This window comes from Dasypus novemcinctus, chromosome 21 (genome assembly GCF_030445035.2).
Source record: "Dasypus novemcinctus isolate mDasNov1 chromosome 21, mDasNov1.1.hap2, whole genome shotgun sequence".
Lineage (NCBI taxonomy): Eukaryota > Metazoa > Chordata > Mammalia > Cingulata > Dasypodidae > Dasypus > Dasypus novemcinctus.
In genome coordinates, this window is record NC_080693.1 from 82,959,082 (window position 1) to 82,972,739 (window position 13,658).

The 13,658-nt window shown below is 52.1% G+C and overlaps 1 protein-coding gene across 3 annotated transcripts in view; it reads right to left on the reverse strand.

Annotated features, from left to right (window-relative positions):
* CYTH1 (cytohesin 1) overlaps positions 1-13,658 on the reverse strand; it is a 110,938-nt gene that overhangs the window by 54,127 nt on the left and 43,153 nt on the right. Inside the window, exon 1 of one of the 3 annotated variants that reach the window (XM_071210832.1) lies at positions 289-583. The exons of 1 other annotated variant lie outside the window; for it this stretch is intronic. Coding sequence is in view for 1 of the 2 variants with exons in the window: in XM_004460437.4 (XP_004460494.1) it covers positions 9,958-9,985 (28 nt within the window). In the remaining variant the exon portion in view is untranslated. Of the gene's footprint in view, positions 1-288; positions 584-9,957; positions 10,106-13,658 lie in introns of those variants that run through there. One more of the 3 variants, XM_004460437.4, reaches the window with a different exon arrangement.

Genomic DNA, 13,658 nt, shown 5'->3' on the forward strand with positions numbered 1-13,658 from the left:
AGGGCCTCCCATGCTCCCGCAATGCTCCAAGCCCTCCCCGGGTCAAGCAGCAACTTGCGGTGGGCAGACCGGGACAGACCCGCGCCACCTCTGCCCTTCTGCCTCCTGCCACCCGCCCTCGGCCACCCAGGCAGGGCCCGTCCCTAGGTCCCAGGTGTGCCGCTGCACCGGATGCTCGGACACCTTCCCAAAGGACGGCGGAAAGCCCCCGCGGGGAGAGGGAGGAGAAGGCCGGCAGGCCGGCAGCAGGCTGGGGGACCGCCGCCTCACGCCGCCTCCGCTCCTTACCGCGGGCGCGCGCGCTCTCCGCTGCCCCGGCGTCCGCGGAGCCCGGGCGGCAGCATCAAGGCCGCGGCGGCGGGGTCCCTCCTCAGAGGCCACGGCAGACGCGGGCGGCGAGCGCACGGCCGCCGGCTCCGGGGTGCTCCCGCGGCCCCGGGCGGGGGCGGAGAGGGGGCAGAGCCGGCATGTGTGCCCGCGCGGCCGGGAGGGAACAAAGCCGGTCCACGAGCGCGCGGGGGAAGCGGGGCCGATCGCGGGGGACGCCGGCGGGGAGCGCAGACTGGCGGCGCGGGGCCGGCGCGGGGGGCCGAGCCAGGCTGACACGGGCGTGCGTGCGCCCCGCTGACACCGCGTGCGTGCGCCCCGCGGGCTGTTCCCCGAGCGCGGCCCGGGCGCCGCCCACCCGCCCGCCGGCCCCGGGGAGGGGCTGCGCCCGCGCGTTCTCTCCCGCCGAGCGGGCACCTCCAGCCTTCCTGGGGCTGCCTCTCCCCAGCGACTGGACAGAAAAGCGGACAGGCGACGCGGAGGGCGCCGGGCCCACAGGCAGGGCTGGGCTCTGTCCACCAGGAGCGCTCGGGGCGCCGCCTCCACTGCAGGCCCCGGCCCTGCGGCCCCAAGGGCAAGCTCCAGCCTCACCAGGAAGGACGGGTCAGGACCGGCCGCGGGGCCCCGTGCTGGCACCGTCTCCACGCGCTGGCAGCGGTCTATGTCCTTAGTAGAGGCTGCAGTGTCGCCTTTAAGGAGACTGTTAGGATGAGTTCAGCAAGAGATCTCCAGGAAGATAAAAAAAAAAAAAAAAAGATAGCAGGTGCTTTCAAGCTTTAGAGGGCATGAAAATCACTGAGGACACTTGTCAGACACGCAGGTTTGGACCCCAGACCCAAACACGCGAATCCCGTAGGCTGGAGGGGGGGCGGCCTATGACTCATGTTAAAGCAGAACACAAGGTGACTGGGGGCAGCGGGTCTGCAGACCACACTGGAAGCACTGCCTTAGGCCACTGAGGGAAGAGACACAGTGTTTTAAAGATAAGAAGAAAAAGTATTTGTATATATACAAACAAAAAATAAAAATGGCAAAAGAAAAACAAGTACAAGACAAGCAAGGAGAACAAAAGGAAAAATCATTGCCCTAGATGAAGGTTTCTCAACCCAGTTCCACTGACATTTGGGCCGGTTCATTCTTTGCTGTGGGGGAGTCTGTCCTGTTGTCCTGTGCACTGCAGGGTGTTTAGCAGCTTCCCTGGCCCCACGAGATGCCAGCAGCACCCCTACCCACTGCCAGCTGTGACAACTAAAAACCTCTGCAGCCGTGACCAAACGGCACCTGGGCGGGGGCTAAATGCCCTCGTGGAGAAGCAGTGCTCTAGGTAAGCAACAAACGGGGAACGGAAACCTGGAAACATCCCCCCCTTCCAGCGCCTCCTGCTGGAGGGCAAGGCCCCCACCCGGCGAGCCTGGCAGCGAGGCAGCCCGGGGCTCCCTCCATCGCCTTTCTCCTGGATGCTCCAGCCTGGCTCGAGATGCATACAGGCGTCCTCCCCTGTGGGGTCTCCCTCCCTGACCCAGACTCTGGCTCCTCATGCCAACCTCGATCTTTCAAGAAACTGCAATAATGTCAACAAATGTTTAGTGTGAAGGCAGTAGAAGTGATTTTTAAAACATATACCAAATTTATGCAAAATAAACCCTAAAACTATTTATGAAGTGTTTGCTTCGTAAGCTGCCAGAGAACGCACGTTTCTCAACAACAATGTGCATTGTGAATCCCAATTCAACACTCTGGTGGGCTGCGGTCATCTCCAGCCTGCATCCTGCAGGTCGCCTGCCTCCTGTCCCTGCAGAGTCCCTCTCCCCAGGTCCACCAGAGCTACCCATTCCCAATAATCCCTCTGCTTCTTTCTTCCTGTGAAGAGGCACATTCTCGCATCTGCTGAGACCCACCCGATCACGCCAGCTGCGCTCCTCTCTGTTTTACATGGATTAGCCACCACACGAAGAACTCCAACACCTGCTGTAGCCTCTGGACTTGCCTGTTCTGTGCAACTGGCTGTCTGGTTATGCGCCTTTATGTTCCTCAGGATTTCTGTACATGTGCTGTTGGGCCTTGTTAGTAACAGCATCTTACACCGTAAACACTCTTTTTTTAATTTTTTTGAGGTTTATATACATACACACCAACACACATACTAGTGCTCCAGGGATTTAAAAATGGCAGCAGGTGAATGCCGATCTACCACTCCCTAGATGGGGCCCAGTCCTGACCTGCAGGGCCAACTGTGGCTCCACCTCTAACATCACCAGCTACTGCTAAGCTGAGTGGAATCAACAGCTGGGGCTTGCAGCGTGGGAACCTGGGCAGGGTTCAGCTTTAATCCAGGCAGGAGGCAGCTGGTGGCAAAGTAGATTCTAGCACAAACAATATAATATGAGGGAGAGAACAGCCAAGGTAGAGGGAAAAAAAAACAACAAATCAAAAAAGTCTGCAGGGTATCAGGGAAATGCAAACCAAACCACAATGAGATACCACTTCACCCCCACTAGAATGGCTACTATTAAAAAACAGAAAATTACAAATGTTGGAGAGGATGTGGAGACATAGGAGTACTCACTCACTGCAGGGAGAAATGCGAAATGGTACTGCTGCTATGGAAGGCAGTTTGGTGGTTCCTCAAAACATTAGGTATAGAATTACCATATAATTCAGCAATCCCACTTCTAGGTACATCCCCAAAAGAACTGAAAGTAGTGACACAAACACATTTTTTGCACTCTGATGTTCATGGTGGTGGTATTCAAAATTGCCAAAAGGTGGAAGCTATTAAAGCGTCCATCAGGGAAGTGGATGTGGCTCAGGCAATTGAGTTTCTGCCTACCACGGTGGGGGGGGGGGGTTGGGGGGAGCGTTTTGATTCCTGGTGCCTCCCAAGGAAAACAGCAAGCTGGTGAGATGGGAAGGCACGGCAAGCTAACACAAAAAGCTAACACAACAAGAGACACAAGAAGAAAAAAACCATAATGAGAGACACAACAAAAGCAGGGAGCAGAGGTTCCCAGTGCCTCCTAAAGACGACAAGCAAGACAGCAAGCTGACACAACGGGCAGGCGCAACATGATGATGCAATGACAGGCACAAGAAGAAAAAAAAAAGAGAGATACAACAAATCAGGGAATGGAGATGGCTTAGGCAATTAGGTGCCTCCCTCCCACATCGGAGGTCCCAGGTACGATTGCCAGTGCCTCCTAAAAGAAACAAGGAAGATGAACAGGCATAGCAAGTGTAAACAATGAGGGGGGGAGCGGATTTGGCTCTACGGATAGAGCGTCCACCTACCACATGCAAGGTCCAAGGTTCACACCCAGGGCTTCCTGACCCGTGTGGTGAGCTGGCCCACACGCAGTGCTGATGCGCACAAGGAGTGCCGTGCCACGCAGGGGTGTCCCCCATGTAGGGGTGTCCCCCGGGTAGGGGAGCCCCACGCGGAAGGAGTGTTCCCCATAAGGAGAGGCACCCAGCACAAAAAAAGGGCAGCCTGCCCAGGGTGGTGCTGCACACATGGAGAGCTGATGCAGCAAGATGACGCAACAAAAAGAGACACAGATTGCCAGTGCAGCTGACAAGAATACAAGCGGACACAGAAGAACACACAGCAAATGGACAGAGAGAGCAGACAACTGGCGGGGGGGGGGGGGCGGGCAGGGAAGGGGAGAGAAATAAATAATAAATAAATCTTTTAAAAAACAAAACAATGAGGGGGTGGGGAGAAATAAAGAAAATAAATCTTTAAAAATGAAGTGTCTATCTGATGAATGGATGAACAAAATGTGGTGTAGACATACAATGGAGTATTACTCAGCTATAAAAAGGAATGAAGTCCTGATACATGTGACTATAAAGATGAAATAAGTTGAGTGAAAGAAGCTAAGCCACAAAAAACAAATACTGTATCATCTCACCGATATGAACTAATTAGAATAAGCAAACTCAGAGGATCAGAATCTAAATTATAGGTCTCGAGGGACCAGAGTGGAGGTTAACTGTACAGAGTTTCTCTTTGGGTTGATTGTAAAGTTTTGGTAATGAATGGTGGTGATGGCAGCACAACACTGTGAAAGTAATTAACAGCAATGAATTATACATGTGAATGTGGCTGTAAGGGGAAATTTTAGGTTGTATATATGTTACTAGAATAAAAATTAAAAACAAACAAACATAGGACTGTACAACACAGTGACCCCTATTGTAAATAATGGACTACAGGTAACAGTACAGTTATAAAAACGTCCTTTCATGTACTGTAACAAATGTACCACAATAATGCACGGTGTTAATAATAAGGTGGTATATGGGAACGCCATATTTTATGCATGATTTTCCTATAAACCCACAACTTCTCTAATAAAAATAAAGAAGTCTGCACTGTGGCCCTCCCAATATCTAAAGAAGACAGATCCTAAATTAAATTACCGTGCAGCCAAGTTTATGAAATCATAGCACAGATGATCAGAGAGAAAGGTCATTGACAGAATAGGAATCTCAGGAAATCTACCAATAGAGAAAACAAAACTTTTTAAAAATGGCTTTCTCAGATCTACAATATGATTTGGCAATCTTTAAAAAAAAAGTTTACTGCCTATAAACAAGGTACCCCACCATTACCTGGAAAATAACAAAGATGAGCATGACATGGGTTCAAATGCCAAAGAGCTTATGTCTTACTATTCCTTTTAAAGGAAAAAAAAAAAGAAAGCCAAGCATAAGGTAAGTCCCAAGAAACGGTGCTGGCGAGGTGCACGGGTCGCCAAGGAGCTGGGCCAGCCCGTGAGTCCCGGAAGGCCCCGCAAAGCAGCGGGGGGAGCACCAGCAAGGAGGGGTGTCCCGGGCCAGGAGAAGGGGCCGAGCACCTGCAGGTGTCGGGGAGAGCAGTCTGAGGTCAGGCTGTGGAGACTCGGCCGACACTAGACACTAAGAAACGTGCGTTCTACTCTGTCTCGGAGTTGGAGGCAAGGTAGAGACACCTTTAGGAAGTGGAGGGCGCCGTCAGTGAGGAGCTGCTGGGAAGGAAAGGGGCTGGGAGTCCTTACGGGGTCGTGAAGGAAAAGACATGAATGCAAGGCACCCGTCCAACGTGGAACTCGGGGTCGGAGGTGGCAGGGAGTGCATGCTGGCCCCTCGCAGCCGCCCTGCCTTCCCCCTCCCCAGCCCTGCCTCCAGCAGGCGGACAGTAGACAGGAGGGAGTGGCCCGGCGGTGAGAGAGCAAGGGGATTTTGCCTTAACCACTTGATTCCTTGGACATCTTTTGCAGTGGAAAATGAGATGCAAGGAATAAACTGTCCTTCAGCTCATCAGCATCTCAAACTTCCCAGCCCACTCTGCTTCTTTGCGGCCCTCTGCACGAGGCACCCCAGAACCCCCAAATGGACTGGGCCAAAGGCACCCAGCAGCCTCCCGAATGATAAGCCTCTAGGCCAGTCTTAGGATTCTCCATCTCACACCCTTTTGTGTCACATGAAAACTGAGGCCTGGCGGTATCTGTAATTCTACCCCTTTCCTTACACTTAAACATGTTTCATTATTCTTTAGTGAAAGCTAGAAGCATAAAGTCTTTCTTCAAAGCAGAAGAAACAGGCGCCTGTTACTGCCCCAGGCGACCTGAACGTCTCAGTAGAGGGCCGGGGTCTACTCTAACCTCCAGCAGAAGCTGCCCCGGCCAGGCGTCAGAATTGCCCTGAGCGCAGGGAAAGTCCTCAACAGCTGGCGAGAAGCTTCAGGGGTCCTTCGGGAGGGTGCTGGCCTTGTGAGCACCTGCCCCTCTGTTTTCTACTCAGCAGTAAACTACACCACGACCACCGCTCGGAAGTGCAGGGGGCCGGAGGAGCTCCTGCCGCAGGAGCCCACAGGGGCAGCTCCCCAGTCCCGTGTTCGCTGCCTGCGCTGACCGCTCCTCTCAGGTCCACGGCACCTGCCAGCACCTGCCTTTTCTTTCCACCAACACTGACTTCTTAGAAAATTCCAGCTGTGGCCTTCCATATCCCTCCTGCCTAACTGGACTCTGGGTCCTGCCCACCCAGCCAGCCCTACCCTGCCAATTCAGAGGTTACACAGAGCCGCGGGGCCAAGGGGTAGAGGGTGACCTTTTACAAAGCAGCAGAAACCAAGACCTCATTTCTATTCATTTTCCTCCTCAAGAACAAAGAGCAGCCCTAACCCTCTGTACAACACCATGAGCGTTCATCTCCGAGAGCAACAGGAAACCCTGTAGAACTCAAACTTGCCATAGCAGATGGCGATGAAGGTTCCTTGCTATGAAGTATGCTCTGTACAATGCCAGACAGGCTCCTGCTTAAAAATAAAGCTCAAAAAACCAACTGTTTTTTATTCTGCAAAATATAATCTCAATCCATAAGGACAGAGTGAGGAGTCTTTATGGGGTTATTCATCTATAGTTACAGTACCATGGGTTTTCCTATTTTTTTTTTAAAGATTTATTTTTTTATTTATTTCTGTCCCCTTCCCACCCCCCCCCCACCCCCCAGTTGTCTGCTCTCTGTGTCCATTCACTGTGTGTTCTTCTGTGACCACTTCTATCCTTATCAGTGGCACCAGGAATCTGTGTTTTTGCTGCGTCATCTTGTGTCAGCTCTCCGTGTGTGCGGCGCCATTCCTGGGCAGGCTGCACTTTCTTTGGCGCTGGGTGGCTCTCCTTACGGGGTGCACTCCTTGTGCGTGGGGCTCCCCTACGCGGGGGACACCCCTGCGTGGCAGGGCACTCCTTGCGCGCATCAGCACTGCGCGTGGGCCAGCTCCACATGGGTCTAAAAGGCCCAGGGTTTGAACCACCGGCCTCCTGTGTGGTAGGCGGACACCCTATCCATTGGGCCAAGTCTGCTTCCCGGGTTTTCCTATTAACACTTCCCTCAACCTAAGCAACCAGCCGGAAGTATGGCTAGCACAAGCACGAAGTGTGGCTAGCACAAGCACGTGGAATGCTTAAGAGAATGGGATAAAGGAGTAAGTTAACATCAGGGATAACGACCTAAGAACAACCTGAAAATTCATTATCCTGGTGGAGAAGCACTGTACATAATCCTATTTGGCATATTTTGCTATAAATAACATTTTATACCTACATGTTGTCTTGGGGCTTAAATTTTTTTTCATTTCCATTTTTATTTGAACTTTATAACCAAGTCCAACTATGAACTCTGCATGTTTCCTGGCAATGACCTATGCACTGTTACCCCCAATTTAGAGACGAGCTTAAAGGCTCAGTGCGTGTAAATCACCTACCCAAGGTAAGCCGGTAACCAACCTCAAGCCTGGCTGAGTCGGCAGCTCTTTATTTTCCCTTACTGAAATATACATGCTCGCTTCAACTCAGCATTTACTGAGCGTCTGCCATCTGCCCAGCCTGTGCCGGAGGCTGAGATTTAAATAGATCCAACCCCTTCTCTGCCCAGAACGGGAGGGCCTGGAGAGAAGAAAGCACATGAACCTGCAGCTGCAGGACAGTGGCGCCACCGCGGAAGGGCGGCTGTGCCCTCGGAGCATGCCTGGAGAACCAGCAGGCTGCAGAGGGCCGAGCCCTGGGCTAGGACGGGAAGGATGAGTGGCCCCCAGGGGTTCCAAGCAGAGGGGATGGCGCACACCGAGCGAGGGTCCGAGGCCGGGGTCCAGGCAGGCTGCGTGCAGGACTGGGCAGGCACTGGAAAGAGGGCATCAGGCCACTTGGGACAGGCCTCCTGTTCCACACCAAGGAGTCCAGACCCCACTTCATGAGAGGGCTCAAGGGCAGATTAAGGGGCACTGGACATTAAAAGGAGAGAACTAAATAGCTATCAGACCAATTAACGTCTGTGAGGAAGACAGTGCCCAGTTAATCTCACTGGTTAATTCTCAGCGCACACGTAACACTGGAATAAAAGCTGATGGCAGTATGTGCCAGGTAAGGGGGCCAAAAGCAACTCTTTTACCTTGAGGGCTGTGGGTCTGAGATTAGAGCAGCAGGAAAGGCTCCGACTACGTTCAAGCAAGTTTTAAATCCCCACTGACTTCATTAGGTGTGTTCTTCTGGGTAATAAATCTAGGAAAAGCAGCTCTGTTGGCAGCATAATGCTGACACTTACCTTCTCCCCTCCCCAGGATCTGGGGGACCTGCCAGCAGAAACTCTGACTGTTCCCTTCACTTTCACAGCCGCCCAACTGCCCTGCCTGAATTCATCTGACATCTGAAGCCCCTGCAGGGGCAGTGGGTCCCAGGGCGGCTCTGCCCGTGGGGGTAAAGGACATGGAGAGCGACAGGTTCTTTAAGGTGACTTATTCAAAGCAACAGCTGCTCACTACCCTGTTTCTGATCTCTAAAATCCTAGCCCAAAAACTGTCCCCTGCACCTTAGCACCACTCTCCAGCTCTCCATCATCTCTAGGACGCCTGGAGACCGACAGCGCGTGGCCCCTCTGGCTTAGACTCCACAGCAGCTGTTGGACGGCCAGCCTCTGCGGGTCTGAAGTGAGAGCAGATGGCCTGTCCCAGCATACTGTGCCCCCTCCGCCTCCCAAATCCCTCTGAACTGGAGACCCTAGCTAGCGTGGCCCCACTTTTCAGATACAAAACCTCCCGAGGGGCAATTTAACCTGACCTGGAGTCCTCTCTCATTACTGCTCCCTCTTCAAATGTAAAAAGCTGTACTGTAAACACCTGTATGTCCCTCTCCCAAAGTCTTTCCCAAGTGACACAGCTTTCCAAACCACCCCATGGATATTCTCCAAGATAATCTGCACGGAGTTCACGAAATTCTGAAGTGTGTCTTACAGTGAACCAGGTAAGGAAAAACATAAAAAGAACCCCAAAATTCATTACAGATTTCACAAAATCCACTTCAAAATGCAGCCTAGTATTTGCTAAGATTTATTTTAATAAGATTTCAAATATATTCATATTATTCATTACTAGCTACAGACCAGTACACGTTGTGCTCTGTTTTGTCTTAGAACATTGAAACACCGCCATTTGATGACGGCATCACAATAAAACACACACACAAAACTCCACTGGCTTTGGTTAAGTTTGAAAGCCCTAACTTGGGGTGCTGTAAGATACAGTTTTCCTGCAGTTTTTTGGGGTTTGGGAGCCACAGAGTTTATCATGCCATTACTCACAGCGTCACTGTTTACAGGGTGGGTGTGAAGACGGAAGGAGTCCATCGACTCTACAAGGCACCAGTCTCAACCAGAGGAGGAAAACCAAACTAGGTATTTCCCCTTTGCCACACTTCACTTAACAACACAATGAAATGGGTGTTGTTTACGCTGAACCTCGCTGGGGCTGGCCTCTCGCTTGGACCTGTGAGCGCGGGAGTCCTCCCGGCAATTCCCAGGCTCCCGACGGGCAGTCCCGGCGCCCGTCTGCCACAAGCACAGCCGTCAAGAAGGGGCCCGGGCCAGCTCGGGCAGAGGCTGGAGGTGCAAAGCTCCCTGGCTTAGGAAGGCCCAGCCACCTTCCCCCACCCCCTCACACCCTCAGCCCTCCAGGCTTCTGAGAACAGGAAGATAAAAACCCGAGCCTGGGCTGGTTCTCCTCCCCGAGAAGGCCCCGTGAAGCTGTCACAAGATCCCACGTAGTAATCAAAAGGAGACTGTGAGCCCACGGCCCGCCCGCGGCTGCCACGGCCTTACCCTCCTCCTCTTCCGTCTTAAGAACCATCTTTTCTGTCCCCGCAGGACACTAGGGCTGACCGTGCTCTGTCCGTCCGAGGAGAGCTGTGCGTTGGGGTGAAGTTTCCTGCCGCCTGGGCTGGGTGGCACCCGGAGAGCCTGGGGGTTGTCTAGCCACCCGCCAGCTCAGCGCCACTTCCTGACCGGGAAATCGCAGGCTGCACCCTGGGCCAATGAGCCTCCAGCTCAAAAGGGGCGTCCCCACATCCATGGCCACCACCCAGTTCCTGAAGTCAAGCCCAAGTTACCTTCCTCGCCTGCTGGCCACCTCCCTCGCTGGAGGCAGCTTAGGTGGGGCCGCACCCACCAGGCTGCAGCGCTCCTTTCTCAGATTTCTCAGGCTGGACCCACGTCCACCGCACCTGCTCTGGTCCCTGCATTTCCAAGTACTTTCTTAGAATGGACACACTGAAGCCCCCGGTCAACACCCCCCCCCCCCCCCGCATTTCCCAAGAGAATGACTAAGAGATGATGAGTATTTCAGCACTGATGAGGTCACAGGCTAGGAGCAGAAGGCAGATTTTAAAGACAAAAAAAAAAACAAAAAAAAAAACCCAAGGGCAAATTTGCCAATATAAACTCAATTTTAGCCTCATTCTATTTTTCAGTGTGTTACACCAAAATGTTTTCAGCTTACTCTTATTATATTCGAAATACATGTTCACTGTTGAAAATTGGGAAATAGTGTTAAGAAAAACACGTAGTTCCGCTATCTAGTGATGACTGATGATGACACTTTGGTGTCTGGCCTCCCAGACTAGTTTGCACACTTTATATGCACTTTCATCCACATGCACTTTCACTCCGTATGTATATTTGTTTGCAACAAAAATTTAATATTTTATATGCTGTTTTATAACCAGCTACTTGCCACAACTGTAAATGGACAACGAAATCACGCTTTTAGTACTTCACCATATGGATGTGATATTTAACCAATCCCCTAATTTAAGACTTTTAAGTGGTTTTCAATTTTCCTACCACTCTAAGCACCTCAATAAACACCCATGTACACATATATCTCTTTATTTCCTTAGCAAAAATTCTTAGGATTGCTGGATCCAGTACATCCCCATGAACAGGGAAAGGGGTTCTTTACTCAGATGTTTACACTTGTCGGTGACAAAAGGGAACGAGGGCACCACTGCCTCGGCCGCTGGGGTGCTCCTTTCCTGAGGGCTTCCTCTGAACCGAGCTTGAGCGCGGAGCCTGTCTACTCTTGCGGGCACCCCTCGGGGTGAGGGCCATCGTCACCCCCAATTCACAGACAACTCCCAAGGGCTACGTGGTTTGGCCAAAGTCCACACTCTGGGATCCACCCAAGGCTCCTGGCTGCAGAGCCCACCCCTGTACCCTGCTCGCCGCTGGGCCTCCGACTCCCGTCCCTGTCGGGTCGGCCGTTAGTGCGGCGCTCCCCCCGGGGTTTTCCTCAGGAAGATGGACACCCACCGGCCTCTGGCCTGGTCACACTGATGGCAAGACGGTCTCCAGCGTAATCTGGAGGTGGTCGTGTGCTGATGTGTCTCGGGGCAGGGGCCTCTCCACCCTCTTCCTCCCTGCCTAGTAGTTAAAATAAATACCCACGTATGTTTTTTAAAAAGTACGTTGTTTTGTAGAGTCAACCTTTTACCTTCAGCTTAGTTTGCCAGAGTAATAGTTCTCTTCTCCTTTCTACCTCCACCCACAAGGAGCCCCAGGATAAGCCCACCTGCCCCACTCCACAGTCTAAGAGCTCAGGGACTCCCAAACCAGCACCAAGTCAGCACCTGCCACCTCCCGCTGCCAGCTCTGATCGTTCAGGAAGCCAAGTCCCTTCTTCTCTCCACCTGGTGTCAAGTGGAGCTGACACCCACTGGTGGAATGGCCGGCTCACTGTGGATGGACACATCCAGTTTTAACGAATACTGCCAAACTGCCCGCCACTTCCCTACAACCTCCCAGGCCTGGACAGGAGCAAATGTACTTCCTTCCAGTCTGAGATGCAAACAATGGTGTCTTCTGGTCTCCAGTTTGCACTGACTATCTGGGAAGCAGTGGTGCCGACGACCTGGTCGTAGCTGGAGGCATTCCCTCTTGCTCATCATTTGCTCATTCCTATACTGGTGATCTTTTTTCTTATTGATTTGTAGACTACGAATTCTTTGTATTTTAATTTGCAATTATTTTATTACAATCTATTACTTCTTAACTTTAATTGCGGTATCTTGTCATATAGAAGTTTTGTTATAATCAGATCTAGAAACTTCAGCTTCAACTCATGTCACTCAACAAATACTATTCAGCACTGAGCACTAGGCAAAGGTGCCTGCTCCAGAGAAGTAAACAGAAAAGAGGTCTGCCCTTGTGTTGTTTTAGCTCCACGGTGAGACGGAGCCGGCAGCGACCCCTCCGTAAAGTGCACAGCATGCCTGGTGCTAAATGCTGCACAGCACCGGGCAGAGGGCAGGTGCCTGGCCAGGGGAGCTGGAGCGAGGGTGAGGCTGGAGAGGTGAAGCCTGACTAGGGCCTGGGAGGCTATTTTAAGGAATCGCAAATCTATTCTGGGAGAGATGGGAAGCCAAGGCCAGGCTCCCGTGCAAAGCAGGGTCATCTGCTCTCCTCTGCAACAACTCTGTCTCACTGCTGGCCAAGAACAGACAGTGGAGGGCCAGGGCTGGAGCCAGGAGCCCAGCTGCCAGGCTGTGACAGCCATCCAGGGGAGAGAGGCTTCCCCAGCGATGGCGCTCGGGCTCTGGCTATGTTTACTTTTAAGGAAGCGCCAAGGACTTGCTGGTCGATTGCCATGAAGGGTGTGAAAAGGAAGAGGTCAAGGATGAGTCCAAGCTTTCTGGCCTAGGCAAGTAGAAGAACGGAGCTGCCGTGCCCTGAGCTGCAGGCTCCCCCAAGCCACAGCCCCATACAGCACATCTGTGCCACGACGGTGCACCCATGGCCCATCACGTTCTCTGGCTTCCCTTGACCTCATGGCTTTCGGCTCTGTCCCCACCTTTTACTGCTTCATTCCTGCTATAATTCCCAGTGCTCATTCTTGAAAGGGAATCTAAACGGTTCAGGTAACAGACCTCCTCTCTGCTGGGACCAGGTTTTTGTGGCAGGCCACCTCTGCCTGCAGAACAGGTTTTTGTCCCAGGTCCCATAAGCCACTGGCAGAAGAGCTGCCCCTTCCCAGACTGGGAGCCGGGCAGCTCCCCAAACCGGAGGCATGGCAGGGCATCGCTGGTCCAAAACCACAAGGCCATCTGTTGGTTTCTATTGTTCCAAAGCTAGTGCAACAAAAAGCACTGCTAAAAAGTGTAATAATAAATGAAAGGGCGTATCTGAAATTCCTTAATGGAAAAATTTAACTACTGAACTGCCAAATTATATACTCAACTCACTCAGTGAGAGAGTAACTACATAAATTAACATCCATATTGGGACCATCAGGCAGACAGGTGCCTGACTCAAAGGCACATCTATAGTACCAATCTAATATAGAGAGGCATAGAAAGAGTATAATTCATTTAAATGGAAACTGTGGAAAATTTCAAAGTCTACTTTGAAATAATGAGAAAAATAATGAAGCATTACAAAACTGGAATGATGACGTAGGCCTGAGAAAGAGCTGTGCCCAGGAGACCGAGGAACTGCCGTGGGCTGTAGGATCATCATTAAACCAACAA